The sequence below is a fragment of the Paralichthys olivaceus genome, chromosome 19 (assembly GCF_024713975.1).
Source record: "Paralichthys olivaceus isolate ysfri-2021 chromosome 19, ASM2471397v2, whole genome shotgun sequence".
NCBI classification, from domain to species: Eukaryota; Metazoa; Chordata; class Actinopteri; order Pleuronectiformes; family Paralichthyidae; genus Paralichthys; species Paralichthys olivaceus.
The window spans coordinates 10721351-10749341 of record NC_091111.1 but is presented as its reverse complement, the minus strand read 5'-3'; the positions used below and the strand labels follow the sequence as shown (position 1 = coordinate 10749341).

Below are 27991 nucleotides of genomic sequence, written 5' to 3'. Positions count from 1 at the left end.
CTTTGATATGAAACCACAGAAAGGTCATTTTTGTGTACATTTGTTCACAAGCGCTGTTTTCAGAGAAAGAAACGTATTTTATGTTAATTACTGTGGATTTTTGTGATTTTTGTAGTCAAGATACAGCAGGCCAGGTTGAAAAATTCTTCCCTGGTGGGTTAGTAAAGACAGTAAGTAAGATGCTAATCAGCACAGCCCGTGTTTCCTCCCGTTCACTGAACAGCGGGTTCCCTTCCCTCACTTTGGCTCTTTAATGCAGGGCCCAGCCAGGGCCCAAACATCCTGACGGAGAGAGGCTTTTTCCTTATCAGCCAGGAAACACCGCTCCTCTGCCACATCCTTTTTACAAGAAGCACGACTCAACCGTTCCCAAAAAATGCAGGAAGACCAGCCAGACTCCAGGATTTGTCAAAAGCCCCCCGAATTCCTTTTATCAAAAAAGAAAAATTCAAGAGAAGAGAGCGGGTGAGAAGGGGAGGAGTGGAGAAGGAGAGTCGTGGGGGGAGAAAAAAAAGGAGAGAAAATGAGGAGCATGTAAAACAGTCAACGAAGGCCCAGGATTTATTTTATTTATTTATTTCGCACAGATTACGAAAGGTCTGCATCAGCAAGATATAACATGGGATGAAGGGGTGGGGGTATAAACGGGAGGGGGGGTTCCAGGACTCCTAAGAATGGCACCCAGAATAAGACTCTGGAAAACAAAGGACGGTGGAGACGGAGGCGGCAGTGGCGGCGGCGGCTGTCCCTGTTTTACACTAATCCTCTGAACCGGGATGAAATGAAAGCGAGAGGAGACGGATGGAGAAGGATGATGTGATGGAGGGTGGAAAAAAGCGAGCAGGGGAGTGGGTGTCAAATACTAGACAGAGCCCGAAATAGAAGAATACGTGGTGTGACACTGGATTCAAAGACGGACAAGTAGCACATGCCACTTTTCAAAAACTACTAAGCAGGAGTCCTACTTTCTTTTATTGTTTTTTATTAAGGAATGTGATTGTATCAATTAAGTATCTGCTCCTGCACAATGACTTTTAAGTTTATCAGTTATCATCAATATTCGGGTAAAATAGTGAAACAAAAAAATGATTTGTAGTGTTGTTTTGTCTGTGGGAACATTATCCAAGCAGACCTGCAATAATATAAAAATTGACCTTTATTTTAAATTATTGTCTTTCACAAACCTAAATCAGCATACAGTTATAGTTACCATTATTATTTTTCATCATAGAGGTTATGATTATATATTATTAAGTACTTGAGAAGAAGTATAAACGCCTTTTTTTTCTTCATTATACACCATCTTGTTAAATTGCATAAGAAATGTCCAACTAAAACCTCATTCAATTACAACTACTGAGGTAAGACTCCCAAACTAATGAGAGCGAGAACATAGAATACAAACATTCGAATGGAAAACGTTGATAATAGCATTACAGTTAGCGTTTAAGCGAAACATCGAAGGACTTAAATTAGCTTCAAAGGAGCATCTGTACACGTCCAGGCGGCAACAGTAACTGGTGACATTTACAAGTGGACAACAAGTCTTTTTTTTTTTACGATTGTTCTTCTGGTTTCGAAATTTCTCGACAACAGGAGGTGGCATACGATAGTTTTTGTGTCTGCATCCCTGAGGTGTCCATCTCCCCTTCTTCATATTCCTCCGATTGCTCTTTGTTCTTTCCTCGGCTCTGGACAATCATATTGCTCAGTAATCAGTTCCGGTTTTAATCATGGTGGAATGAAGTTGCCCATAGATGCTAATAACGAAATGACTTGTATGAGCTCAAGAAATCTTTATCAGCACCCAAGTGCAACATTATCCCAAATGTTCTCACCCATTTCAAACCCTGTAGTGTCTGATCAGTCACAAGTATGATGGGTGCTGTAACTAAGCTTACGAGATGCCATAGTTGTTGTAGTAGGCCGCTGTTGCGTCTGCCAGCACAGAAATGAGACTGGTTTCTGCGGTGCTACTGGGACAGGCAGAAACGGAAGCAGCCGACGCCACCTGAATATGTCCCGTAAGAGTCATGCTGCCGCCCTGCTCAGGGTGGAACCCAGGCCCAGTGGAGTTCAGGTACTGGTCAAACTCATTGCGGTCCACCTCTCCCAGAAGCTCGGCCTGGCTCAGCTGGTCCAGAGTCTCCAGGTGGCCCTGTGTCTCTGGTGGTGGGGACAGCTGACCCAGATGGCCCTGGTGGAGCCCGTGGTGAAGCTGGGGGAAAGATGAGGTGCTGTAGTAAGACAGTGGAGGGCCCTGGATCAGTCCACTGCCGCCTCCAGTCTGGGACAGGTGAGGGATGTGACCTATGCGTGGGCCTCCACAGTGGATCTGGGTCTGAGAGTAGTCGGTGTGGTAAGGGGGTGGGCTGCCCATGTGTGTCTGATTGTGATGATGCTCATCAGGACAGGAGGCTGAAGAGGAGCAGGAGACAGAGGAGCTACCAGAAGTTGAGTAATAAGAGGGGGGTACATGCTCGTGGTCCATGGCATCCAAGGGGGACATCTCTGGAGGAGTGGGCAGGCCATATGGGTAGGTGTCGAAGCTACTGTTTGACCCGGCAGGGTCTCTGAAGCTTCTGACGCTGGGCAGACTAGGGCTGGGGATGGAGAAGCCGTGATTAGGGCTGCCCTCATCTTTGTCGAGGGGGTGACAGAGGGCTCGCTGGTCGGGCAGGGCATTCTGATCGGGAGCCAGCCCACTCAGTAGGAAGCCGGGGTCCACCCGCTTGCAGATGCGTTTCAGCTGCTTCTTCCGGCGAGGCCGATACTTGTAGTTGGGGTAGTCCTGCATGTGCTGCACCCGGAGCCTCTCTGCCTCCTCCACGTAGGGCCTCTTCTGCGGGGGAGTCAGGGCCTTCCAAGACTTGCCTGGAAAGAGAGGAGACAGATATATATATTTTTTATTTGAGCTAAAAATCCTGAATATGATTCAACAAATGAATGCAATTTCATAAAGCAGTCTACTACTTTATTGAAAATACTAGTAAAATTATTTTCAGTAATAACTCAATATTAAAATGAATACAAAAAATTATCAGTCTAATAATTTATATAAATCGTAAAATAGAATATTACAAATAATGTTTTTGCCTCATACTTATTAATATGAATAAAGGTGGGATGACAAAGATCTCCTATTACTTTAAAACGGACTTTACAAAAAAATCTAAACTTATAAACTTTTTGGGAATTATTACCAAATAGGATAGAAAAACGAAAACATGGTCTTAATCAAAACATTTTTTATAACTTGATAATCCCAAGATGATCACAGATAGTTTTTTTTTTTTTACGCGTGAACTTTCATTCCATGTCATGTTTTCCTGGCTCAGGCTAAAGATGATTTCCGATTTGCGCAAATGCCAGATTTAGAACATAACAATAAACCCGAATCAAATTCAACACAAGACAAATTCATTTTATTCTCTTCTCTGTCGCCTAAAACTGAGACCTTAACGAATTTCACGCTGCGGTGGCATTAACTTTTAAATTCAAGGGATTTTTAAGGCTGTGAACTAATTCCAGCAGCAAGTAAAAGCTTTGTTTCCGATGTTTTCTTTTTATTTATCATTTAAGAGGTTTGCTTTAATTTAATTTTGCATTTAGGCGTCGGAAACTTAACTTAAAAACTTTTGTAAAACAACCGAGGCCTGATGGTAATTTTCAAGTATGAGCATGGAAAGCAGCGGCTGCAACAATAATAATAATAATAATAATAATAATAATAATGATAATGATGATAATATTAATAATAATAATACTCACCCAACATCTTGCTGAGCTCGGCGTTGTGCAGGTCCGGGTTTTGAACCGCCAGCCGTTTGCGCTCATCTTTGGCCCACACCATGAACGCGTTCATGGGCCGTCTGATCCGCGGCTCCGGCGCCTTGTCCGCGGGGGTCCTGTGCGGGCCATGCGCGTCGGGCACGTCCCCATCTCCTGGAGGACACTCGAAGGACTCCGGCCACGACGAGTACGCGCTGATGAGGGCTGCCATCTGCGCTATCCAAAAACTTTTAGGATGCGCCTCGCACTTTTCTGTTGGACAAGTTGTGATTCCCTCTCTGAGCTCGGATTTAAAAAATCTGGAAAACTACTCACACAGCTTTTTAAAATAAAATCCAGCGGTGTTTGACTCACTGGAGCTACAGGCTGCAGTCAGATGGGTTTTTGTGCAGGTTGCAGCAGAGACGGGCTCAGGCAGCGGCTCCTCCTTGTGCGTAATGCTTCAGTCGTTCCTGGTGGATGCGGGGGGAGCGCTTTATATTTGAGGAGCAGGTTCCAGGAGAAACCCCGGAGGACTCTCAGCTCCTCCTTGATTGCAAGTTGAGCCCCGTGAAAGAGAAGAGAGGAGAGAGAGAGGAGAGAGAGAGAGAGAGAGAGGGGAGGGAGAGAAATTTCAACACTAACTACTAAAACTGACCCCACAACAAAGCAACACTCTCAGATCAACTACAACCAAACATCATAATCCAGAGCAGTTCATGATTCTTTTAGAGCTGTCAAACATCAATTACTTTTTATTAAAAACATTAAACATAATTGAATCAAAGTTTGTCAAACAAGAAAACATAGAAATCTTTTGCTAAATAAAGTTAAGCTCTTGTGGTGACACAGAGGAAATCTGCAACTTAATTTCAGTCTCCTTGTCAACAGGAAACTTCATCTGACAACTTATCCAACCTGTTCTGCAGTGCACTCAGTGACTGCACATTTCCAGGTTCTCACTCACAAGTGTGTCATGGTCTCCACAAACAAGCAATAACACTCCCATTCCTGTTAAAACACTTTTTTCAGGCATTTTAAGCCTCAACTCTTTCTTTCATTCAATGAAAAAACACGTCAGAGAACCAAAATGGCTTCTGTATTTAACAGTTTGGGTGCAGATCAATTTCTGGAACACAGCTCCGGTGAGAGAAGAGATAAAACTGAACACTCACTACAAACAAATCAGTTTCCTTCTGTGGCCATATCAAACCCAGGAGTTCCTGTTGACAGGATACTCTTGGGCTGTAGCCATGAAGTAGCTCACACACACTCAGTCTCTTTCTCTCTTTTGCACACACACATGCTCCAACCCTTGCTTCTAATCACTTTTCCCACTTATTCCACCACCATCATGCATCTGGGCTGTAATACACATCTTTGGTCACTTGTGCCTCCAGCACCCATCAAACTGAAGTGTCAGCTCCAGCTTTGTGTGAGACTTGCCCCCCCACAGGAAGAGGATACGGCACCTGAAGCCACAGATTGTGCGTGGAGCAGCCACATCAGTGATATATAGGGCTGCACTTCCTCTTGCTGGGTCTGACGTGGGCCATCGGGCGATGAGCCGTCAGTGAAAGTCAGCATAACAAGAGGAGTGAGCAGAAAAGTCAGTCAGACAGCAGACTGAAAATATGTGTGAGTTTCACATGGTATTTACAATTTGGAGTCAAACACATTGCAGCTCAGTGTTGGGGGGTTCTGAAGTGACTAGTGCCTGTATGTGTTAATCACTGTGTGGGTGTGAGTTGTATCTGCCTGCTGTTATTCAGCTTTTCAGTCTAGAAGACATGTGGCTACTGGAGTTTTGAAGAGGAGGGTGATCTTCATCTGCATGCTGTATGAAGAGAAATTTCACAAGCATTTAGAAAAACGTTCCTTTTTTTAGGATAACTTTATTCTGTCGACATAGTTTTCAAAATAAAAGTGAGTCAGTAAATGGCAGTGGTAGTTGTGATTTTAAAAGGATTGATTGATCAATGCACTTTATTTTAGCAAAATATAAAGGTGGAGATTCTCAAGCCATTTAACTGCAGTAAATATATGTTCATTAGAAATATCTAATCCATCGTCTACATCTTTTTCTTCTCAATCTCCGTTGAAAACAATGTGGATGCTTTCGTTCATTGTGTTGATCTTATGGTTTGTTACCGGCAACGTCACTGTCTTTTACATGAAATGGTTCAAAGCACATCACTGCTTCTAAGAAGAACCCCCCCAACTGTTGCAAAACCTTTACTGGGCAACACAATATTTATCTATTCTGTAGTCACTTCGTACCAATACATGATCATCGGAGAATATTCTCACAGTCATAAATACAGAAACTTAAAATTAACTAAAAATCTTTACTCTTTCTTGGCAAGTTTAAAATCTTTAAATATCAGTTTTCATAGAACAGTTTCAGTGGGTTTGACATGTGCTTTTCATTTCATAATTTATTTTAGCTACAGATTCCTTTGTTTCTATGCACGGTTGTTGTTTTAAAGGTTTGCTGTGTATTAGTGTTTTGTGGGTTATTTGTCCCTGCTTGTTATATTTGAAACTCTTTCACTTGATTGTAAAAGAGATATTGTATATCCATAGGACCTTCCCATTAAAATATAGGATAAATAAAAACAAAGCATGGACTAATGAGTCCAGCGATTATTTGATGGTTAGTTATCTCCGGCTGACTATAGTGTATACCAAGACGGAAAACCAGCTTCACACGTGAGATGCATACAGTGACAGTCAGATTCCATTGTCGTCACACGATGACGAATGAACCGGTCTAATCCCCCCATGTTATTGTCACTGAGAAAACCCCAAATAGCAAAGAGGAATGTTGTGCTGTTTCAAATGTGCAAGACTGGATGGCTATAGTTTCCTTTTGACTCACACCAGCCACTGTCGCTGCTGAACATGACTGGTTGTTAGAGTTTGTCAAGTCAAACATTTCATAACCTCAACCACACTGAAGTTGAAATGGTGATTGTTGTGAAAGCCGGATACATTGATATACAGTATGTGGGCCTACTTGGAATTTGTATAGATTACATTTACACCTGCTCAGCTCAAGTATTTTTCTTCTACATATTCTTTGAACATCTACATGTAGAGGGGGAGAAAAAATCAAACATTTACAATCATTTGGATTTATTTAAAAGTGGATTTGCCTACAGTTCATGAATCTGATGAGAGGGCAAAGCACCATCACATTATATCTGTTCATAACATAACATCAAATATTCATTTCAATGTGCTTCTGCTTCAGTTTTTACCAAAGCTGAAAACTCACTGTGTTGCTTTAACAATATGAAGAGATATCTCTTGATTCAAGAAATTGACAAAGACATAAAAACATGCTGGCAAAAAAAGAAAAGAAAGATGGAAGAACAGTTGGTAGAATATTAGAAATTTTAGTTTATTCAGATGACGTATCACAGATTTTTATAAAATTGTCTGCGGGATTATGTAAAATCTACTAGACCAATTTCTACAAAACTTGGTGGAGGGTTGGGACCTGCACCTGAAAGTAACCAATTCAATTTTGGTGTGAATTTGGATTAAAGGGCTGATCCGGAATTTTCTTAACTTTAAGATTGTTCGGCCTTGACAGAGGTTCTACCGGGTGCCATTCTAGTTTTAAAGACTGTTAAATATCTGTCAGTCTCTCTATTAATATAGTTTAGACATTACATTACAGAAATAGGCTTGTTGAAAATTTAAGGGATAGTTCAACATTTTAGAGGCTTGTTTTCTGTGACAGATGAGAAAGGCACTGCCATGGTGTGTCCACCAGTACAACTTAGTGGCTTTACTGGGTATTGGGATCAAATATCAAACCTTTTTTCTTCATGTTGGTTTAAATTAAACAAGTTTTTAGTTTCGATTAGATCATAAGACATTTCCATAAGTATGAGTTTGGAGACTACTAATCCATACCCCTGACTCCACCTATTCTTGGCGTTTCTTCTTCTTTTTCTTGTTTTTTTTGGGTTTCTTCTCCTCTACCACTACAACATCGCCCTCCTCCTCCTCTCTGTTTTTCTTTTTTGGAACAACCTCTGATTTTACAGTTTGATCCTCAGATGGCTCGTGGCCGTTTAATAGCTCGGTTTCCTTTTTGTGCTTTTTAAGCTTTTTCTTTTTGGAGGGAGGCCGCTCCTCACAGTTCTGCTCCTCAAAGTTCTGCTCCACACCAGAGGTGGAGCTGCAGTTCTCATCTGTAGTTTCTTTGTTTTCTGCCATTTTCCTCTTTTTCTTCGTCTTTTTCTTTAAACGTTCCTGCTCTTGGTTCTCGTCCTCTTCCACTACAATGGGAGAACTACAATTGTCTTCTACCACTTCCAACTCATTCATAGCCTTTTTCTTTTTCTTCTTCTTTTTCTTCCTAGGCTCCTCCGTATCATTGTTAGTACTGTGGATGGGTTCCTCGGATGGAGTTGACGTCTCGCTGGTCTCTGCGTCCGCCCTGGATGTTGCACTTGGGTCCTGTCCCCGAGCCTTCTTCAGCTGAGCCATTCGCTGCGCAAAGTACTCCTGCATAGTGAGAGTGCTGGTCACAGTGTTGGCGATGGACTCCGTATCCAGTTCGGTAGCAGCAGGAGTCACCTTCTCCTCCGTCTCTCCCTGAGAATCACTGCTGTTGCTCTCCTACACCAAAGACACAGATGACAATACAGAGTTAGGATTTAATGCAGCATCTAGAGAATCTACACAGAAATAGACAGCACACAATGGTTCGCCCAGAAGCTTAAGTGATCGTCAATCAACACAAAAAAGACAAACCAGTGAGTGAAAAGAGAAAAAGGATGTTACTGTAACAAAGGGTGTTAAAAGGATCGACTTAAAATAAGCATCAAAGACATTTCTCATCTTATTCTTGCAGCGCTGAAGAGTCCTACACATGCAGCTGTGTCCTCGCACATTAATATCTTAAGTGGCGTCCGTCTGTAACTGCTCCTCAATAGTAAAGAAAGCTACAGCTGAGACTTTCCCATCTGAATGAAAATATATATATTTGTCTGTTATGGAGTATGAAAAAACAGGTACGAGCCAGTTTTCAGCTTCACTCACTCTTACGTAGATCGGAATCAGCAAATTACTGAATCCTATAAAATATTCTCCATTAACACAGTCTGTACACAAAATCTGCAACCTGGTTGTTAAACACAAACAGACTAGTCACTCCCAACATTTCTACAATAAATATCAAATAGGAGTTTTTAAGTTTATTTTCTTTCAATGTTTATTTTGCAGTTTCTTTTTTAATAATTCTATTTTACAGTGTTGGCAGTTTTATATACACTATATTTTATAGGCGAAGGGTGGCGTCTGGGTAGAGCATGCATGAACATATAAATCCTGCTGCGGAAATCGCACATTTGACACCGGCGTCAGCTCTTATAATCAAAAGCTCTTCAATCTCGACGTCTTTCCTAATCTTCTACCTGAGCGACACCTTGTTTACATATTGAATCTTGATTTTTTATTTTTTCATTTTCAGGTTTTGCCTCCGTCATGTGTTAGAAACATCAACACAACCTCTGGCTTGCTGTGAATAATCTGGATATTTTCCTGCCCCATTCTCAAATTGGCTCAGTCGGACATTCCCCTGGCCATTTCTACTAGGTGGCTGGCAGGAAAAACTGATTTGGACATTCGCGTTCTCATGTACAGCCTCTCTGGATAATTGCAGGAAAATATTCTGACTTCAGTGCATGTCTGAAAGCATGTGTCATCATGAGATCTCTCCCCAGATAACGTGACTTGATTGTGCAATGTCACTTTTTCACCTTTGTTTTGGAGAAAATAGTCTATGCTGTTTTAAAAGTGGAAGCTCTACAGTCTGGAGGCGATCGCTACGCTGACAGTAAAGGTTGAAAAGAGAAAAAGGCTCTGCTCAGTCCTTTGGTTAAAATGTGTCCAACCTGGGGACGTGAGTTGTCTGTTGCCCAAATCATCTCTCCGACCTTTAGGCTCCACATTTAACAAGACCAACTTTACAACTATGAAGCAGAACATGATCCAGATTTTAACTCTACAGCAGGAACAATTTGTCACGTCGCCCCTGCGACCCATTCGTCTTCATTTTCCTAATGGCCTACTCAATGCATAATGATTCGTCCAGAAGAATACAGAGGCTCCTCCTGAGAATCGCACTAAACAATGCGGCTGCTCTGTGTATTACCAAGATGACCAAGTGGATGGCATTTTTCAAACTATACAATTGAGAGAGATAAATTGAAAAATGCTGTCGTGTCGAAGTCACCCGGTGGTTTGGCCTTTGAACTTTTACATAGCAGATTACACTACTTTGACCCTCAGCGCTGATTGAGATTGACAAGCTGACTGATGGATGGGGAAAACAATGTGGATCTGTAGATGTAGATCTGAACATGTCTTGTGGGACACAAACAGACTTAAATAGAGATTTTTGCTTTATGCCTCCACCAGGGCTTTCAGGACACTTCATTGGATTTTGTCTGATAAAAAAAATTCTTATAAAAAGAAGTCGCCAGGGACATCCCTGAAACCTTGTTTCATAGAAGCCATTTGTCTTAACCCACTAGAAGTCAATACATTTCCATAAGGAAATTAACCATTGTTTTTGCTGGATAATATATTGATTAATATGATCTTTAAAAAAAAGGTTGTTCTGCAATATAAAAGGCATAAATTATCTTTCTTTGAGCTTTAATTTACACAAGAAATATAAAGAAAAAGACTTGAACTGATTTGACTGATTACATGACATGATAACATATATAAAGCAGATAGATTCAGAAGCCTCACACTGTTATGAAGGACACAACTAAGTTTTCTTTAGAAAGTACCTCAACTTCTAACAAGGGGGACGAGGCCCTTCAGGTGCGGTGCCATTAAACAAAACTCTCCAACTTCCCAGAGAAAATCTATACTCCCTGTTACGGCACAATGGCATCCACTCTGCTAGGGAAAGTGGCGATGGGGCTTAGAGCTGACCGCGCCAAACAACATGTAACTGGGATTTGGGAAGATGGCCGGGGGCCACTTTAGAGCTGCCTGTGAAATTACTCTCAGGAGAGGCAGAGGGTGAATGAGAGGAAAGTGACTGAGAGAGAAACATCTTCTTCATTTGGGGAAAGTGGCTGGAACTTGGTATGTGGCTCATCCTCACTGCCTGGGGATCTCCATTAGACTCTGATCCGGCAGAGGTAAAGTGCTGTGCTGAGCACAGGCTGGTCACACACATGCAGTGTGGATAGAAAGCTACAGATCCAGTCAGTATTACTCGCAACCCTGGAGAGTTTTGTTTGGCAAGTGCCGAGGGCAACGTGTCACTAAGAAACAACTCAGCAGTAATGCTTCAGATCTTGTTTCTTGATTTCCAAAGAGGTGTGGGTGTGTTTGTGTGTGTGTTTTGTTTTCTGCAGCCTGTTATTATCAGTCACTATTACTGTTGGCGTTAACTGACTACAAGCCATTGCATGTTGAATGCAGTAGATAAGAGTCGGAAGAAATTAGCATTATAAGCTTCATAACACAATATTTACATAAGAAAATGGTTTAAGAGTTTGGAAAGTAATACTGACTTTAACCTCCTGCAGAATAAACACAGGGCTCTGAGTACAGGAGGTTAAGCAGTTTTCATTTAGGAAAGCAAAGCAATTGCTTGATCAGAACGTTGACTACTTTGTCCCACCCACTAAGCTGTAATACGACCGAATGATGGAAGTGTTGTCTCTGTATCAAACGTGCCAAACTGTGTGGTGAATATTAACGTTTCCTCTCCTAATGTTAGAGATAAATGCTCTTTTTTAACTACTCTAAATATTTTTAACTGACGTACAGTTTGACTTTACTTGTTAAGTTATGCACTTATTATGGTTGATCATTCATACTCACTAAAGTAACAGTGCAAGAAAAGACTGGGAATAAAACAGACACTTTACTACCTATTACAAATCAGTGTACCATCAAAAGTATTTGATTTGAAGTTGTTATTTGAGGTAGTTAGTTGCTTTGGGTATTCAGACATAAACAAAATATGAGTAGATCAATCAGTCACGTCTTCTTCTCTTCTTGTGCCGTTTCTTCTGTGCAAACATTGTAATGACACACCTGTATCGTATTTACACAGCTTAGTTGTTGATGCACTTTTAAAGAATTTGAAACTCCCATCTACATCTCAAAAAAAACTTACTAAAAATCTGTTTACATAATTGCTGGAACAAGAGGAGAATGAGTGGAAAAAGACAGTGGGGTTGACGAGTGGAGGGTTGGAGAACACACCTATATCCAGCCGTGTCTACTCCTCCTCCTCCTCGCCCTCCCAGACCCAGAACCCCAGGAAAAGGATGCGCTCAGTGCACTGTGTGCAGGTCTGAGATAAGGCTCCTTCGGCAGAGGAGAGGTCTGGCTGGCTATCGGGCCCTTCCTGTTCTGCTCTCTCCCCTGGCGGGGGCTGGGCAGGGAACACAGGGAGGGCCCGCAGAGGGTCCCAGAGAAAAGGAGAGGGTGGGAAGACATTCAACAGGACGCCTCCTTCAAGACACTCCAGTTCTATCTGTCCCTGCTAATGTAGCCAATGGAAAGCCAATAGTGAGACATGTGCCAAGGTGCCAAGACACGAAGGCCAACACATTCAGGAGGAGAGTCAGTCAAGCCAGCAGAGGGATGATGGAGAAGGTTCTCAAGAGTGCATGTGAAACTTTTTTGATACAACAAGCTCGGCAAAAAAATGTTTGAACTCAATTCAACTGATTACTGACTAGATCCGAATGATCTGATGAAATTTATAGAGCAACCAAAACTACTTTTTACTGTTAATTTTTAAAGAGAAAACCCTTTTTTGCTGAAAATTTTGAATTTTAGCCAATAGATGGGTTTACATGCAAAATGTTGCCAAAAAAAAGGTGTATTAATGTAGGTTTCGCAAATGTAGTGCTTTGTAGGACTAATGCTGCAATCGGGTGCCATTGTTGGTATTTTTGCAGCTTCCCATTGAACATGGTAAGAGAGTAAACTGGGGCATTTACGACGATCTGCAGTATTAGAAGGTTTTTATGTCTAACATAACTGACAGGTAATACCTTACTCATTTATAAAATAAACTGAAAATAATAACTCAGAATTTGACATTTCATTTAAAAACCAGACTAAAGCCAAATCAAATAAGAAGCACTTGAAGCACTAATAAGTGTCTTGAAGAAAATTGTATAAAACCTGACAAGACTTAAATACGAGATTGGGAATTTAACTTAATAAATCTAAAACAAGTCATTAAAAATAAATATGAAGAATATGTGCAACTAATCAGTTTTTCAAGGTATAAAAATAAATAAATAAAAAAAATCAACCCCTGGCTCATATGTTAATTTGCATCTGACAAAGCTGCAGTTGCTCATTTATTTTCTTAAAAACTGCCTGTTTGCATTACTTGTTGTTTGTTTTTTTTCCAATAAATTCTAGCCAATATTGGTTGGGTCTGTAATTGCACAAGTGTGCCCTCATTGTCCTGCCACAATAATAAATTTGGCTATACTCGAGGTCTATGGATCAGGCCCTGATTAGCCAGCTGTCTCCCCCTGATGAGTGCGCACAGGTCCAGCAGCCCATCCTTCATGAGCCTGACGTGGGCGGACAGAAAAACAGGTGAATACCTCATTCCCTGGTAAATAAGCAAAATCTACATTTGACCATCCAGATTGTTAAGTAACATTACTGCCGTCAGAGCCATTCTAAAATGTATCTTCCTTTTCTGCAGAGATACTGACGAAACAAGGAGGAAGACTCTAAAAGGATGCACCATAAGTACATATAATACCACACATGGAAGCCTCTGCAAAGCAATGTATTTGCTAAAGGCGTACTCTCTCTGTGTAGTTAAGACAAACACAAAAAATGGGTTTTGAAAAATGTGCCGAGTGCGAGAACGTTTATCATAAGTAACAAATGAAGACAACATTATGCATGCAGCTTGACTACGCTGCGCTTGTTCAACACCACAAACGCTTGCCGACAAAATCCTCCTCAAGAGCGCAGGGGTCCCCCTCAACCCCAAACCCACAGCGGGAAGATACAGTGATTATTTTCCCCAGCTGTGATTTATTAGATTAAAGAGTCAGTGATTAAACGGTAGTCGGTGGCTGTAAACAGCCGAGAGGACTGGAAAATCTTTGGGCGGTTAGCTTCACTAGGCGGTAATTGCTCTGGCCCCATGTATTCTCGCACAGGCCCGTAACTAAGAGACGGACGCGCTCTTTTTCTCTTTTTTTTGTCCTGCGCTAATCTGTAAGTGTCAGCGCGCTGGCATGGCCAGGAGGGAGCAGTCCACACAACTGCCAGGGTGGTAGGTGGTAAATGTGTGAGTGAGTGTGTGTGTCGTTGCAGCAGGGAGGGGGGGGGGGGCTTGACAGGTCTTGATATTTTCAACAGTAGAAGCAAAAGGGCCTGTCAACAAATGTGCTCAAGAAAGGGAGAGCTTTTCGCTTGAGGCAATTAGATGTTATCTGAGAATGAATTAGCGCTCCTCAGGTTCACAATGAGCCCCGCTCCCTGCCACGACCACATCGAGAAGACGCATGTTTACACCAGTATCTCCTTTCAACAGATCAACACTGCAAAGTAATGGGCTGAGATAAAAACAAAATCTCCTTCTGTGCCATATTCTATTTATACTTTCAATTATACTGTGCAGTGAAACTTAACAGTAAGTGAGGAGAATTCTCTCAGTGTGGACAAACAGGACAGACACTGGGACTACAAGCTAAATGGAATAAAGCTAATAAAAGCTTGAATAGATACTTTACTAACATGTTTAGCTTGGCAACAATTATCAGCTTACATCCTCATGATAGAAGTCAATGCATGGGAATGGGTTTTAAAAAATTGTCGTCTTTAATTTGTATAAAATCCAAGTGAAATCAAAAATGTCTCAAGAATAGAACAGCTATTGCCATGGCAACATATCTTTGCTTTTGACACACTAAGAAAATTCGACACTACCTCAATCCATTGTTCACCTCTCATTATCAGCCTTCAAACTGTGTATTAGACACTAGAGTCACAAAACATTTTTAAATCCAAAAACGCATTTTGCTTCTGCACTGTCAGCAAAGCACAGAAGAGGCCTTGCTGACGGATCTGCCAAACGCTCTGGCCCCCAACCTGCGTCGCCCCCTTCCCCATATTCCATAAGATGGTGGTATCGGGGGAGCCCCTGCTGACGTGTGATCCTTCATGTGGATGATGCGTGGGCAGGAAAAACTTGCAACAGGTGCCACCCGAAGAGGCTTGATCCTCGGCCCTTTGTGCCTGAGCAGGAGTGGGAGTGGGAGAGGGCGCAAGGGTCACACTGACCCGGGAGCAGGGTGCGCCATACCGACTGTCTGACTGGAGGGTTCAGACGTCAAAACAAGGCTTGCGCCAAATTATGCTCGACCATTTTTCTTTCCTGACATGTTAAGGGAGTACTAAGCTAACAGGATGGTTGATTCAGTAATAATAATGAGGTTTCTAATAGTCGAATAGTTTTAATTTTACTTAACTTAATATACTGAACTGATGAAGGAGTTCAATCTAGTCTCCATTTAGAGTTTACAAACTGAAGATAGTTCAGTGAAGTCAGCCCAGATAAAAATATTGATATAGTGAAATCTAATTTAATCTTCTTTAAAATTAATTATCACGTCTGAGTGAGAAAGTAATCATCTGATGCACGGCCATTCAATACTCAAATCATCTCAATTTCAAATTTAAAGATGTTACACATAATGATGTGTTCTATACTCAAAAGGCGACTACAACAAAAAAATGAATAAAAAAAGATAACACTGAATTTTGAGATGTGAAAGAAAATGTGGGTGGAAAAATAAAACTATGGCTTGTTTCCCACCTTTCCTCTGAGCTGGCGGCTTTAAAAAATGACTAACTTTTGTTGATGTATGAATCGGCGGGGAGTCTATTTATCAGCAGGCCCTTTGCGGTCGCCCGCTTGGGTCCCTCAAGTCACAAGCCGCGTCGCTCCCCTTTGACTGATTAATTAGCCAATCAGAGGACATTTTTCACTGGGCGGCAGAATGGTTTATTTCAGCTAATGCCGGGCTCTAGAGCCGAGGCCCGTTGGAGCCTCGTCGGCTCTTTCGGCCTGCCTGAGTGGCCGGGCAGAGGGGCAAGGGAGATAAATCAAGCTGGGCTGGCCCTCCATGTGGCTCCCCTAACTAAACCCCCTGAGGAGGGCACTGAGAGCCGGGGGTGGTGGAGGAGGAGGAAGGAATGGGGGGGACGCAGGACGGCCAGGGGCACTGCTCGCCCGCCGATAAGCACAGGGAGCACAGGGCTGCCAAAGTGCCTTCATTTAGAAGTGGCCGGGGCTTTTTGATATCTCGGCAGAGAGGGCCTGTCGTTTGTCATGTGGTGAGTAATTGTGTTGAGGGGCACAAGAGGAGGCAGGAGAAGCAGGAGGCTCGCAGGCGTGGGATAGGTGATGGATAACAGAGACCTGTGTAGATGGACAGGTGTTCCACCGCAGCGTGATAACCCTCAGCGGTCAGGTTTAAAGCATACATTTTCAGGTGGCTACATGAAAGGGTGGAAAGTCTGTCATCCAATAAATAATGTTAGAGGAAGGAATTCATAAGAAACAACAAACTAAATTTAGTAAGCTCCTCCAGTATTTCAACATGTTAGGTTTATCAATATTGCTTTATATCATTTATATATAGATTTATCTTTAATTATCTTATGACGAATAGAATAGCAGTGTAACCAACGATAAGACATAACCTAAAAAGGAACTGTGTACAGAACAATAACTGAAGTCTGGTCTTAATTTGTCTTTTCTCTAAAGCTTTCACACCCTGTGTGCACCTACATTAACTTCAAGACAAGTCACACACACACGGTCATCTCTACAACCCAGCCTCTCTTCTATTCATATTCACTTGACATCTATAATTGCCCACAGTTCATGTTCAATTATTCAATTTAATTTAATGAAATGTCAGAAGAACATTCATCATCTAAATATATCAAGATGTTAAACTTGAATTTGAGCACAGAGTCAGAACATTAGTTTACACTGAGGATTTTGATCTAATGTCAGAAAAGAGGAATGTTGGTTTAGTTTCGAAACATACATTTTTAGAAAAGACTGAACTATGAATTATGGAGTTATAATATAGACATAATTTTTGTGTTCAAACATTACACAGTGACCATTTCTACAGATTAGTTTTGTCAACTTTGATTGGAGACAACTGCTATTAAAAGTATGATGTGATGAAAGGAGCCTAACCACCTATCTCCCTACTGGGCTTTCAACCATTGTCGGCAGTTTCAAGTCTTTTTGTGTAAAACGGCAAAAATGAACTAAGGGACAGCTCATCATCCCAGGAAGGTGTAAAATGAATGTTGGTACCCACCACCATCAAACACGTTTTGGCGTTTAAGACAATTAATGAACCTTCAAGTCCTTCAGGGCCTTCAGCAGACCCAGGTGGTTTCGAGTAGAAAATACTGTAATTTATTTTTATGATTTTGAATATTATTAATTATTTGACATACTGGCTGATTTTTTTTAATTGATCAAAGGTGGCTGGGGGGTTAATAACACGCTTTCTGTGGTGAGACATTTTACTGCCTTAGATTGAACACGACAATAGATGAGAGTTAGTTGCCATCTAAATATAACTAATTTATACAAAGGGGTTTATAATCTGTCCCATCTGCTCATATGTTCTTTTCAACACATCCAGTGCTGCCTTTGATGAACAGAGGCATGTGGGACTGCTGAGAGTGTGAGTGTGTGCGTGTGTGTGTGTGTGTGTGTGTCTGCATTTCAGGGAGCGTTGTGTGCAGCGATAAGAGGCGAACAGGAAGCACATCACTGCAGAGGAAGGAAAACCCCAGCAATGGAGGAGGGGGGGGTGGCCAAGGTTGTGGAAGGGAGGCAGGAGAAACAGTAGTGGGTGGTAGGTGAAGTGGTGGAAGTTTCTTTTTTTTTTTGGGGGGGGGGGGGGGTTCGAGTCTCCTGAACTTAACTAATGTGTTCATTTGAGTGGTGGCAGTTTGTACAGACGCCAAATTAACTTGTCCAACAAACCACAGCTCGCAAGTTTTATTCTTTATTGCATGTGTGTTCTACTTTGTCTTGGAGTAGTATGGCGGACGACTGTAAGCACAGATCAGTGTGAGCCGAGGGTTACAGCAGAGTCATGGACTTGCCCACAGAAGATCCTGCACAATGCCTAAAGCTTGATTGGTCCATCACCCTCCCTACCTCTTCCCAGCAACCTCAGATGTTGCTGGGCTTCAGCACGAGGCCTCGAGGGAAGCCATTGCAATTGTGTTCAGTGTTTTCGATATGGTCAATGGTGTCCCTCCTGGCTGAAAAATAACAACCCATAACCAAACGATTAGGGAGAAAATGATGGTGTGTATTGCCTGCATTTCCAATGTTAATCAGCTGGGGAGCAGTGGCCATTGTGATGTTATGGCTCGGCACCTGCAGGGGAATAGAGAAGGGTTTTTCCTTTTTCCGTACAATTTATGGATCTTAAGATGCCAATTTCTTCATGCCAAATGCTGGAGATAAACAGAGTAGGCCAGCAAGAGGCTTTTCTGTCCCTCAGTCCAAAAGCTACATTTATCATTGTCCTTGTTTACGTGGACAGCAGAAGTTTTCACAGCAAAAATAAAGGATATATTTATTCATAAACCTGTGTTTATGTCATGTCTCGTGTCTTTACAATTAACATTCCACAGTTTATACGAAAGCCAAAGGAAAAAGAGTCTCATCTGTTATGCATTGGTTTTTGATTTTAAAGCCAAAAGGAACTTACTGGGCTCAAATTCAACTTGCACCTGTCTGAGCCTTTAAGCTTTATTTCAAAAGCAGGAGGGCCAGCACAACACCAAATGGCAAAGTGACATTTGAAGTGACCAATCAGCGATTGCCAAGAGCAAAAAAAGAACAACTTTTCTTTTTGCAAGCGTCATCATTTCCGATTTCTGCACACCTCACCGCAATTTTGATTTGTCTCTAATAATGCCTGCTGGCGTGTGAACGCTCCAAGACAAGAAGCAGAGAAGTGGGGAGGAGTGTGAAAGAGAGAAGTAGGGGGTGAGAGTGCAAATCCTTTAACTGGATTTAGGTGCTCTTGCCGCCATCAGTGGCCTGCTGGCTGTGTTAAAGCTGCATGCTGTGACATGGCTTATCTGGGGCCACGGGCTGCTCAGGAGCTGCGCCCTGTGGAGGCAGGAGGATGACATGATGCTGCAGCAGAGACTGATGGAGGCAGCAGCACTAGCGGTGATCCTTAATTACCAAGACAGAGGCAGATAAGCTCGAGCCACCTGGCCAGAGGTATGCCGTCTGCTCCCATGATGCATGATTTGATTTTGACTCCGTTAAAACACATCTGATGCCTCCCTTCAAATTCTGACAAATACTGTATCAGTACAGAGACAGTAACTTAGATCTTGGATTAGAAATACTTTGTAAAATTCATTTGTAACTGGACACAATGCATTTTGGCATATGCACTAAATCAAGCATGACATCGATCACTTCAACTCATTGAGGAATCATGGAAATAAATTATTTTAACAGTTTCTTTTCTTGTCATGCTTCAAATATTTTTGGTTTTCCTTTTTAAGCTTCATTTTTTTTAAATATGTTTCATATGTTTCCATTAAAATCAAGTAAAAATAACTAAATAAAATATGAATTAAGTAAGCGAGCACTGTACAAGTGATCAACATTTCAGAGAATTAGTTCTTGCTTAATGTGAAAATACATTTGCAAGTGTATAACAAAATATATCTTAGACTAAAATTTGGATAATTGAAATAGCTTTTACCAAGTGCAACTTTAGAGGATTTTTTGTGTGTCTTTTACCTGCTCTTGTTCTTTGCCAGATTGGGCTCTCTTTCCAAAGATGCAATTCAGGTCTGTTTCACTGCGGGAGGACAGGTCCTTTCCTAAAAGAAGAAAATTACAGAACCACACACAAATAATAATAATAATTAATTTGGCACATTGGATGAAATGTAAAATGATGTGAAATCAGTACCGATGTATCAAAGAGGGAATAGAAAGTCACATTTTCTTAAACACATCCACCCCCCCTCCAAAAACAACCTCTAGGGGTGCAACTGTTTCAACCAGTGTGTGTGTGGTGGTGAGGGGGGCACATGGTAAAGACAGGGGAGGTTTGCGTGGTTCGCTTCTTGCTCCAGGGATAAAAAGGTAAAGAAAAATAAACCAAAGACAAGGTCTGTCACGCCACGCCTCTGGATTCCCATTTTCAAGGCAGGCCTCAAAGACTCCTGGAGCACACAGTCGCCTGTCTCAAGCCCAGGTCCTGTTCGTACAGCTGCATCCTCTTCCTACAGCAGGGCTCTGATAACATTTGGTTATTTATTGCTTTTAAACCTCTATCTCACCAACTCTTGGCTTTGAAAGTCACTGCTCATGCAGGTCTGAGAAGTAAAACCAAGAAAGTTTGCTGGAAACTAAAATAAATGGGGGGGGGGGCCTGCTGTGTTTGTCGTCCACCGGACTGAGGTCAAACATAAAATTATGCCCAACGTGACTTTTCAGGAAGGACTTGTCAAAATTCTCAGGCTTTCAGGCGATAGTGTAAATAATGTTCTGATTAAAAAGAACTCAACTCTACTTTCCTCTTTAATGTTCAGAGGTGGCTGAACGATATTCACGCTGCTGAAGTGTTACTGAAAACATGATGGTTTCCACAGTTGCTGCCGTTTCAACTGTAACTGTGGAAACCATCATGTTTTCAGTGAAACCAGACTAACCAGTGAAACTGTAACTGACAAATACATAAATGTCATAAGTAGATAAACACTCTAATTCCTTAGCAGAGCACAGAAAATTGATGGTGTTGAAACGTATCAATATCTCCTATGTTGAACACAACAATGGAGGTAGATGGATAGATGTGGCGTTTCTGGGGGAACCAACGGACAACAAAAGCAGTTTAACCTGTATCCATGTAATGTAGATATCTGTTTAGTTAAAAGCACAAAAGGTGCACGGCACAGCGGATGGAGAGCTGTAGTTAAACTCTGCATCAACCGCCCTCGCTGGCCTGACAGGTGATAGATGGAGGCAGCAATTAAAACTGGGTTACTGGTTTATGTTGTGGGCCCCCGGTCCTCAGCAGTGGAGAATTTGCTGCTTTCCCCCACAAACAAAGGTCATCAATCGTCAAGCTGGCAGTCAGGGAGCCGGCGTGAACAGGATATCAATAAAAAAGCAGAAGAGAGTGAGGAGGAGGCCTGCACCAAGATTCACAGTGATACCTCAGTGCAATGCTATGGCAGCCACAATATGTTTTTTTGCAGAGCTAATTTCAAGGGGAATAAATAATTGGAGTAAAATATGAGACAAATATTTAAGGAAGAAATTGAGGAGGTTTGTCAGCGGTGGTTTGTTTGTAAGCAGGATAACACAAAAACTACTTTACCGATTTCCATGAAATGTCGTGGAGGAGGTGGGGCAGGATCCATTACATTTTGCAGATCCGGGAGTTTTTAAAGCATTTTTTAACTTGGTGAGATGCTGCTCTTTGGAAGTCTATTCATGAGTGGTTGCAATATGGAGCAGGTCAAATCTGGATCGAGTGAATTGAAATGTGGACACTATTAAAAATTGCTTGTCATTGCTTATAAACTACACGTTCTAATCTTTTTAATCTGAGAGACATAACGGTTGCACTTTGCCTGCTCATGGTCGAACCTCTGCACATGCAGAAGTATGAGGGTAGTACCTGACTTCTTCCATCTCTCATGTAACCAGCTTAGCAACACTAAATCTATTACCAATCCTTAACTTGGCAACAGCTTCACAGGAGAGGAGCCAGTCAGGGGAAGCATGCAAACAGGCGTGGCAGGTTACTTGTTGCTGGGTAACTCTTTGGTGACCCAAGCTGATCCAGACCGCAGACCGCAAATAATAAAAAGGATCAAATAAAATAAAACGATAACTAGATACGGTAAGTCTGACTATTTGGATAATACATTTCCATTTCTCACATCTGAGGTTCACAGTCAAAGTTTAAGCCTGTCAGATCACATAAGACAGGCGGAGAACTGAACTCTCGAGTTTCCAATTCAGTTATGAGTCGTTTATGGAAAAACAGGAAGTGCCAGCGTCCCTTCTGCTGCATGACAACTGTTGCACGCATCTTTGAGTGGAGACAGGTTAAAGTGGTGTTATGTTGCAAAACAGCCAAATTGACAGGTCTACAACTGCCTGGATTTAATTCTTGTGAAAACATTCCTACCTGCGTTTCCCCTCTAAGGTGTTTCACTCTCTGCTTTCTAACACTATAGAGTCATGAAACAGCAGCTTCAGATGCTACTTGCTCAGTTGGTGGTGATAATGGGAGGGATTAGAAGTTAAAGCCCGTGGGATCAGACTTTATTAGTTGGTGACAGGATTGAGTATAAGTGCTTCCTAATGCAAAGTTGATAAAACGCCTTAGTGCACAGTCGACACAAAAAAGATCGAAGGTGAATGACAGACAAAAGGATGAACAGGGATTTGTTTGAGCCACTGTTGTTGTTGTTGTTGTTTGTGACCACTTCATGCTACATTATATATTATTCCAGGATTTCTGCAAGTTTCAACAAACTAATAAAGAAATCATTTGAAAGCATTTGAGTGTTGATGTTCATGAGCATAACAAACCTACCAAAGCATATTCAAGATATAGTACTTAATATTGTCACATATTTAAAACTTTAAGGACTGAAAGTCAGATTATTTAACTTTTTTTAGGATGTTTAAGATTCCACAGAAGGAGATTCTGTGCAAAACTTTGTCCTATTGAGTTTTACGAGAGTGAGAACGGGAAGGGTGTCAGTCGGCACAAAATAAGAAAAACAAGACGTCATCTTTAAACCCCTAACACACACACACTTCATGTCTTAAATGTGACTTGGTGCATCTCATCTGTCAGTAAGATTCTTTTTCTGGCTCCTGCCAAATTAAGATCACAAAAACAGGGTTAGAGGGTTTTGGGGGGGTGGACCGGGGCCACGTTTTATCATGCAGGGTCATCTAATGGCTTGTGTAGCCCCTGGGAGGTGTTGTTTTTGGGTAAACGGACAGCAAATGGACATGCCAGATGCCCCAAACAGGAAACAGGAAGTTGCTGTTGAATGACGTAAATATTAAAAGCGCTTCCAGGTAAGGCAAACGTTGAGATATTCCGTTTTCCCATCTAAGCTGAGCTCATTAATTCTCATAATTTACAGAGGAATTACTTTAACACATATGCATATTTGATCAAGGCTTTGCAAAATTAACGTCATTTAAAAAATAGGTTGGAAGTTTAAAAAAAAAAACGCAAATGCAAGTGCAAGAAATAGCAGATGCACAATCCGACAACCTTACGAAGACATTGCTCATGTAGTCACTTAACTATATTGCAGGCTCAAGTAAAATTCAGCAGTAAAAAATGGGCTTGTGGTTTTTCATTTTGCTCTCCAGTGGTCCTGAACACCAAATTCCTCCTCGTGCCTATCGGTGTACAGGCCTTGACCAGCAAATCTTGACTTCCTGACGTGTAAAGGAGTAATGAAAGTAGAAGGGAAGAGTTATTAATAACCCCCCTTAGCACTGACCGGGTCAACTGACCCAGCGCAGGCTTGACAGGGCTCTGATCGGGGTCTGTGGTCAGAGCCAAGAGCACAAGGTTCAACAAGGAGTAGAAGGAGGCTGTCTGTCCGTCTGTCTGTGTGGGCACATGGTGCGTAGGTGTGTATGTGTGGAAAACCAGAAACAGCGGAGGCACCTATTTGAGTTGGTGGTGGAAGAAAAAAAAACTAACGCAGCTCTCAAATAAGTTCCTTGAAACTGGTTTAGATGAATAAATAAAGATCCAGTCTGGTTGAGTTTGTTGCAGGATGCTACAGAAATGACTTATCAGAGCAAGAAACATTAACTCTGCATTTAGCATCTTCCTAATCCATGTTTATCCCCCTGATCTGTCTTCTCTCAGCTGACTAAGACAAACCCACCTTTGGTAAACTTCATGTAATGGACCCTCTTTTTGGAGGTCTTGGATTTCTCTTCCAAGCTGAAGCCTTTTTGTTCATCTGGTGGAGGCTCTGTGGATAATAACGAAATTTAAACATAAATCACACATGCAAATTTTAAATGTTCAGTATGATCACAACAAACCTCTACCAGCTCCTGTATAACACAAGTCTGTATGTGATTTGCCGACAGGAACAGCAATGATGATGATATTTATTATGTGAGTTATTACCAAACCTTTGCTCAACTAAATGTGGCAGTGTGGCGCCCTCTACTGTTCAACACAAGAACCAACCATACAGAAGAAGTGGCACATGTCAGTATTTCGGTGTTGAACAAATACAGAATGATAAAGAGTAACAATCTGAGTTACCCTTTGCTCTGGCATCACCGTCCAAGCAGGGCATTGTTTTCATCCCTGTCTCTACACAACACCACAAAGACGTATCTCCACAAGATTAAGGAGAAGATCAGTCAAAGGTCAAGGTCAATAAAAATCTGGTCCAAAAAACACCTTTGCCAAAATATCTCTGCAAATAACAGAAAGTCAAGGGCGCTTGAACGCTTCACAAGTTCAAAAACTACAGTCGTGTCCTCACACACATCGCCACATGGAATTAACACCGCAAATAAAGCAGCCTGTGCTCAACAGTGAATAAAATAGATACATTAACCAAACTGTGTGTACACACCATTGCTGTTATTTTGACCATGGCAGTTGTTCAGCTGAGCAAGCAGCTCATTGAAGTCATCTTGGTGAGCAATCCAGTTGTCCTGGCAACAACAGAAAAGAGATGTAATGTGACTGTTAAGTTTTCGTTTACAGAGAATTTCAGACCAAGTAAAACTGGAGCTAAATGTTGATTAATAGATTTAACTAAATTACTGCATCCATACCCAAAGGCTTGGTTTAAGGTTCCCACACAAGTTGTCAGATTGATGCTAATGCTAATGAATGACAACAGTGTTTTAACCAAGGACAATTGGGTGGAATGATGGTGGATGTACATTGGGCTTTATATTATACTGCCACTGATGTTGTTTTATGTGAGCTTGTGAGTGGGATGTATGACAATGTGTTAAGCATTCTGTTGAGTTTCATCTTCATGTCTATGTTTCGCCCGACTGAGACAAATTTCCCCTTGAGGACAATCAAGTCACCGTTAAACAGCTTGTGAGTGGAACTGCCATACGTCTCATAAAAGCTGGAGCACTGAGCTGCGAGTACGCCGGCTGTGCATGGTGCACAGTTTCTGGTTAAAATGTTTGTGCAATTAAGTTCTGATAGCAGCAAGAGAAAGAAACAACACAGACGGAACTGCTGCTGTTTGCATGAAATAAAGTCCCAGTAAATATTTTGGAAAATAATGAACTTGCACTATGGAATCAGTCCTGGAGAAAAAACTATTTTAATAAAGGTGTAATATTATAATGGTGTTTTTACGTCAGGTATTAACCAAAATATCTTAGTATCTGTGCAGCAAGAGGGTCATTCAAATTCATACTGATTTATCGTAACGTTAAAAGGAAAACAGAAATAAACCTAAGACGATAGTAGGCATTCAAGAATTGTGCTCACCTCATAGCTGGCACTGGTTCCAAACCCATAGCTGTTGTTTTTAACTTTTACTTTGATATGGTCGGTGGAGCCTTGCTCAGTCCTGCCCAGGCCCTGAATATAAAAAGGACAAGACACAACATGTGACATGAACGTTCACTAAAGGCACCAGTGTTAGCCCAGCAGGAAACAGCACAGATCCACAGTTTACCTTGCCCTTGGACCAGCCCATTCGCTCCAGCATCTTCTGGCCAAATTTGGAGTCATCGTTGCTCCAGGCGCTGTTCCTGGGGTCAACAGACCACTTCTGCTTCCTCCGGGCTGGAAAGAAAGCCGCAATATTATTACATAACAGTCAGCGAACACAATATTACATAAAGTATCCAGAAAACAAACTCACTGCAAGCTGACCATGATGAGACCATGAACACACACACACACACACACACACACACACACACACACACACACACACACGTGATTACTGTGCAGAATCAAGATAGGGCACACATATGTTCTAAATGTCATAGTCAGTGTACACAGACTGACTAAAGCGACTACACACAGGGATCAGAATCAGCCCTTACACACAGCTGTTACACTCCCACTGTTATATAACCCTGTGTCTCAATCATTTCAATGAACCTGTGTTGCTTTATTAAACCGTCATAACGTTCACACACACTTATTTTAAGTGTTTCAACACATTTGTGACCAAAATAAGTATTTACAGTTTAAAGCATAATCAAAACATTCAGACTCTGGTGTGTTTTTCCTTTATCCATGTTTATATCTGGAAGCTAGACTGCAATTAATGGTGTAGAATGATCCTCAGGATATAGATTATATAATCAGTTTGTGGAGGACCATCACATTTAGGTGAAACACCGGGTTTCACTGGGTCGGTACCATAGACTGTATATAAAGAAGGTCGGTACGAAGGGTCCGTGTGAGAACTGTGTGGTGTCGTGTATGTAAACAGTGACTGACAGCTGTCATCCTCTCGTGAATAAGAGAAGATGCGATGAGAAAACAAAGCGACACAGCTGCAGGTTTGTTTAAAAGAGCATTCAGCCATTCAGGACAATGCGTTTAGCTGAAAATGAGCTACAGTGGATAAGATGGACAGCCACAGGAAACACGTGTTCACTCAGAGCGCTGTAGCTAGCGCTAATGCTAGCTACCCGGATACTATACAAACGAGTAAATACTGAATGTTTTCGGAGAAAAGACTATTGACAGCGAGTAGCAGCGGTTTTTAAGAACACGTAACATCGTATCAAACACAATAACTTTGAAGGAAAACAGGAGAATATGAATGAAAACTCTGGAGGAAATTTACGTACGCTCAGCGAGCATGGACATCCTGGGGTCCTTCACCAGCTTGAAGCGAGGTGAGTAGGCTTCCTGTAAAATGCCTGAAGATAATGTTTGACCACGCGGGGTTTTTTTGTGGCAAACATTTCCTTATGAAATACGATCCAACCTGTGATATGTGACACACAAAAATACACGTGTTTGTATTTTTTTTTTATTACAATCATTTATGTTATTGCTGTTGCTTTTATTTGCAGCGCTGCAAGTCATTATTTTTGCCAGCAGAGGACGCCACCTGCAAATTAACACGCACACACACAGGGTCACTCAGGTTCAATGAACTTCAGAGATCTACAATCTGACACTGTAACATTATACAGAAATGAAGAAAAATATGGAAAATAAATTGAGCAATATACTTTTTACTCTATCATTAAATCTGACCCTGACCGTGATACTGATGTCAGCCCACTGATTTATCAGTCACGCTCCAAATCTAACCAAACTCAAACAAAGCATGGCAGCGTTGCACAATGAGTTCTTGCATAGAGCATGGAGCTAGCCAACAAAGAAACAACTTTTTTCACCTGACGCATGTGACAGATTGATGCTTCAAGTACTGACAGAAGTATCACAACCACTCGGGCAGAGCTGGGACATTGCTTTTAACTAAGCATCATTTGATCTGAAATACTGACTAACTCTATTCCACATGAATCTAAAAGTCTTATTATCTTGAACCTGTAAATACCATGAAAATCAACACACTGACTTAGTAAAGAAGCAGCAACTCTTAAGCGATGGTAGAAAGATTTAATGTCCAGATAACAGGCGATAAAAGCTGCCTGAGTAAAATCAGCTGAGGTAAATAGTTGTAATGGTTGTAGTGACAGTTTCTTGGATGTTACTGGACAGTGGCTGCAGGGTTTTCAGGTGTGTAACCCGGAGCAACCACATCTATCAACTTAATTATCTGACTTTGATGAAACAATGGTTCTCTCCAAGCGCTTTACAGTAGGAATGTCGTTTTACAGGTTTAAGTGAGGACTTGGACTGAATGTTCTTGAGTTACGAAAGCTTTCTGGCAACATTTCTTAAAATCAGACTGAAAAAAAACCTTCAGTTCTTTTATGTTGACAAAATGTTTTTTGCCTGAGATAAAGAATAAATATGTTTTTTATTTATGCTATATAAATATTACCTTTGAAATTATGCCCTGGAGAACACCTGACTCAGGACAGAGTTTTTGTTTTCATGGGACAGAGCCAGTGTACAGAGTTAGTATTGTTTTTTAATACCTCTACGAG

The 27991-nt window shown here is 41.5% G+C and overlaps 2 protein-coding genes across 2 annotated transcripts; both read right to left on the bottom strand.

Annotated features, from left to right (window-relative positions):
• Positions 1-552: 552 nt before the first annotated feature.
• On the bottom strand, positions 553-4248 carry sox7 (SRY-box transcription factor 7). The gene is made up of 2 exons (XM_020091867.2): positions 3772-4248; positions 553-2874 (listed from the first exon to the last, which is right to left on the bottom strand). Exons 1-2 carry the CDS (start codon positions 4001-4003, stop codon positions 1898-1900), a joined length of 1209 nt encoding a protein of 402 aa, XP_019947426.1. The 5' UTR covers positions 4004-4248; the 3' UTR covers positions 553-1897.
• A 2644-nt stretch (positions 4249-6892) lies between these two features.
• pinx1 (PIN2 (TERF1) interacting telomerase inhibitor 1) lies at positions 6893-26797 on the bottom strand. Its single transcript, XM_020091868.2, has 7 exons — positions 26714-26797; positions 25579-25688; positions 25389-25481; positions 24502-24583; positions 23791-23880; positions 19640-19722; positions 6893-8409 (listed from the first exon to the last, which is right to left on the bottom strand). The coding sequence occupies exons 1-7, from the start codon at positions 26730-26732 to the stop codon at positions 7711-7713; spliced, it is 1176 nt and encodes a 391-aa protein (XP_019947427.1). The 5' UTR covers positions 26733-26797; the 3' UTR covers positions 6893-7710.
• Positions 26798-27991: the final 1194 nt, after the last annotated feature.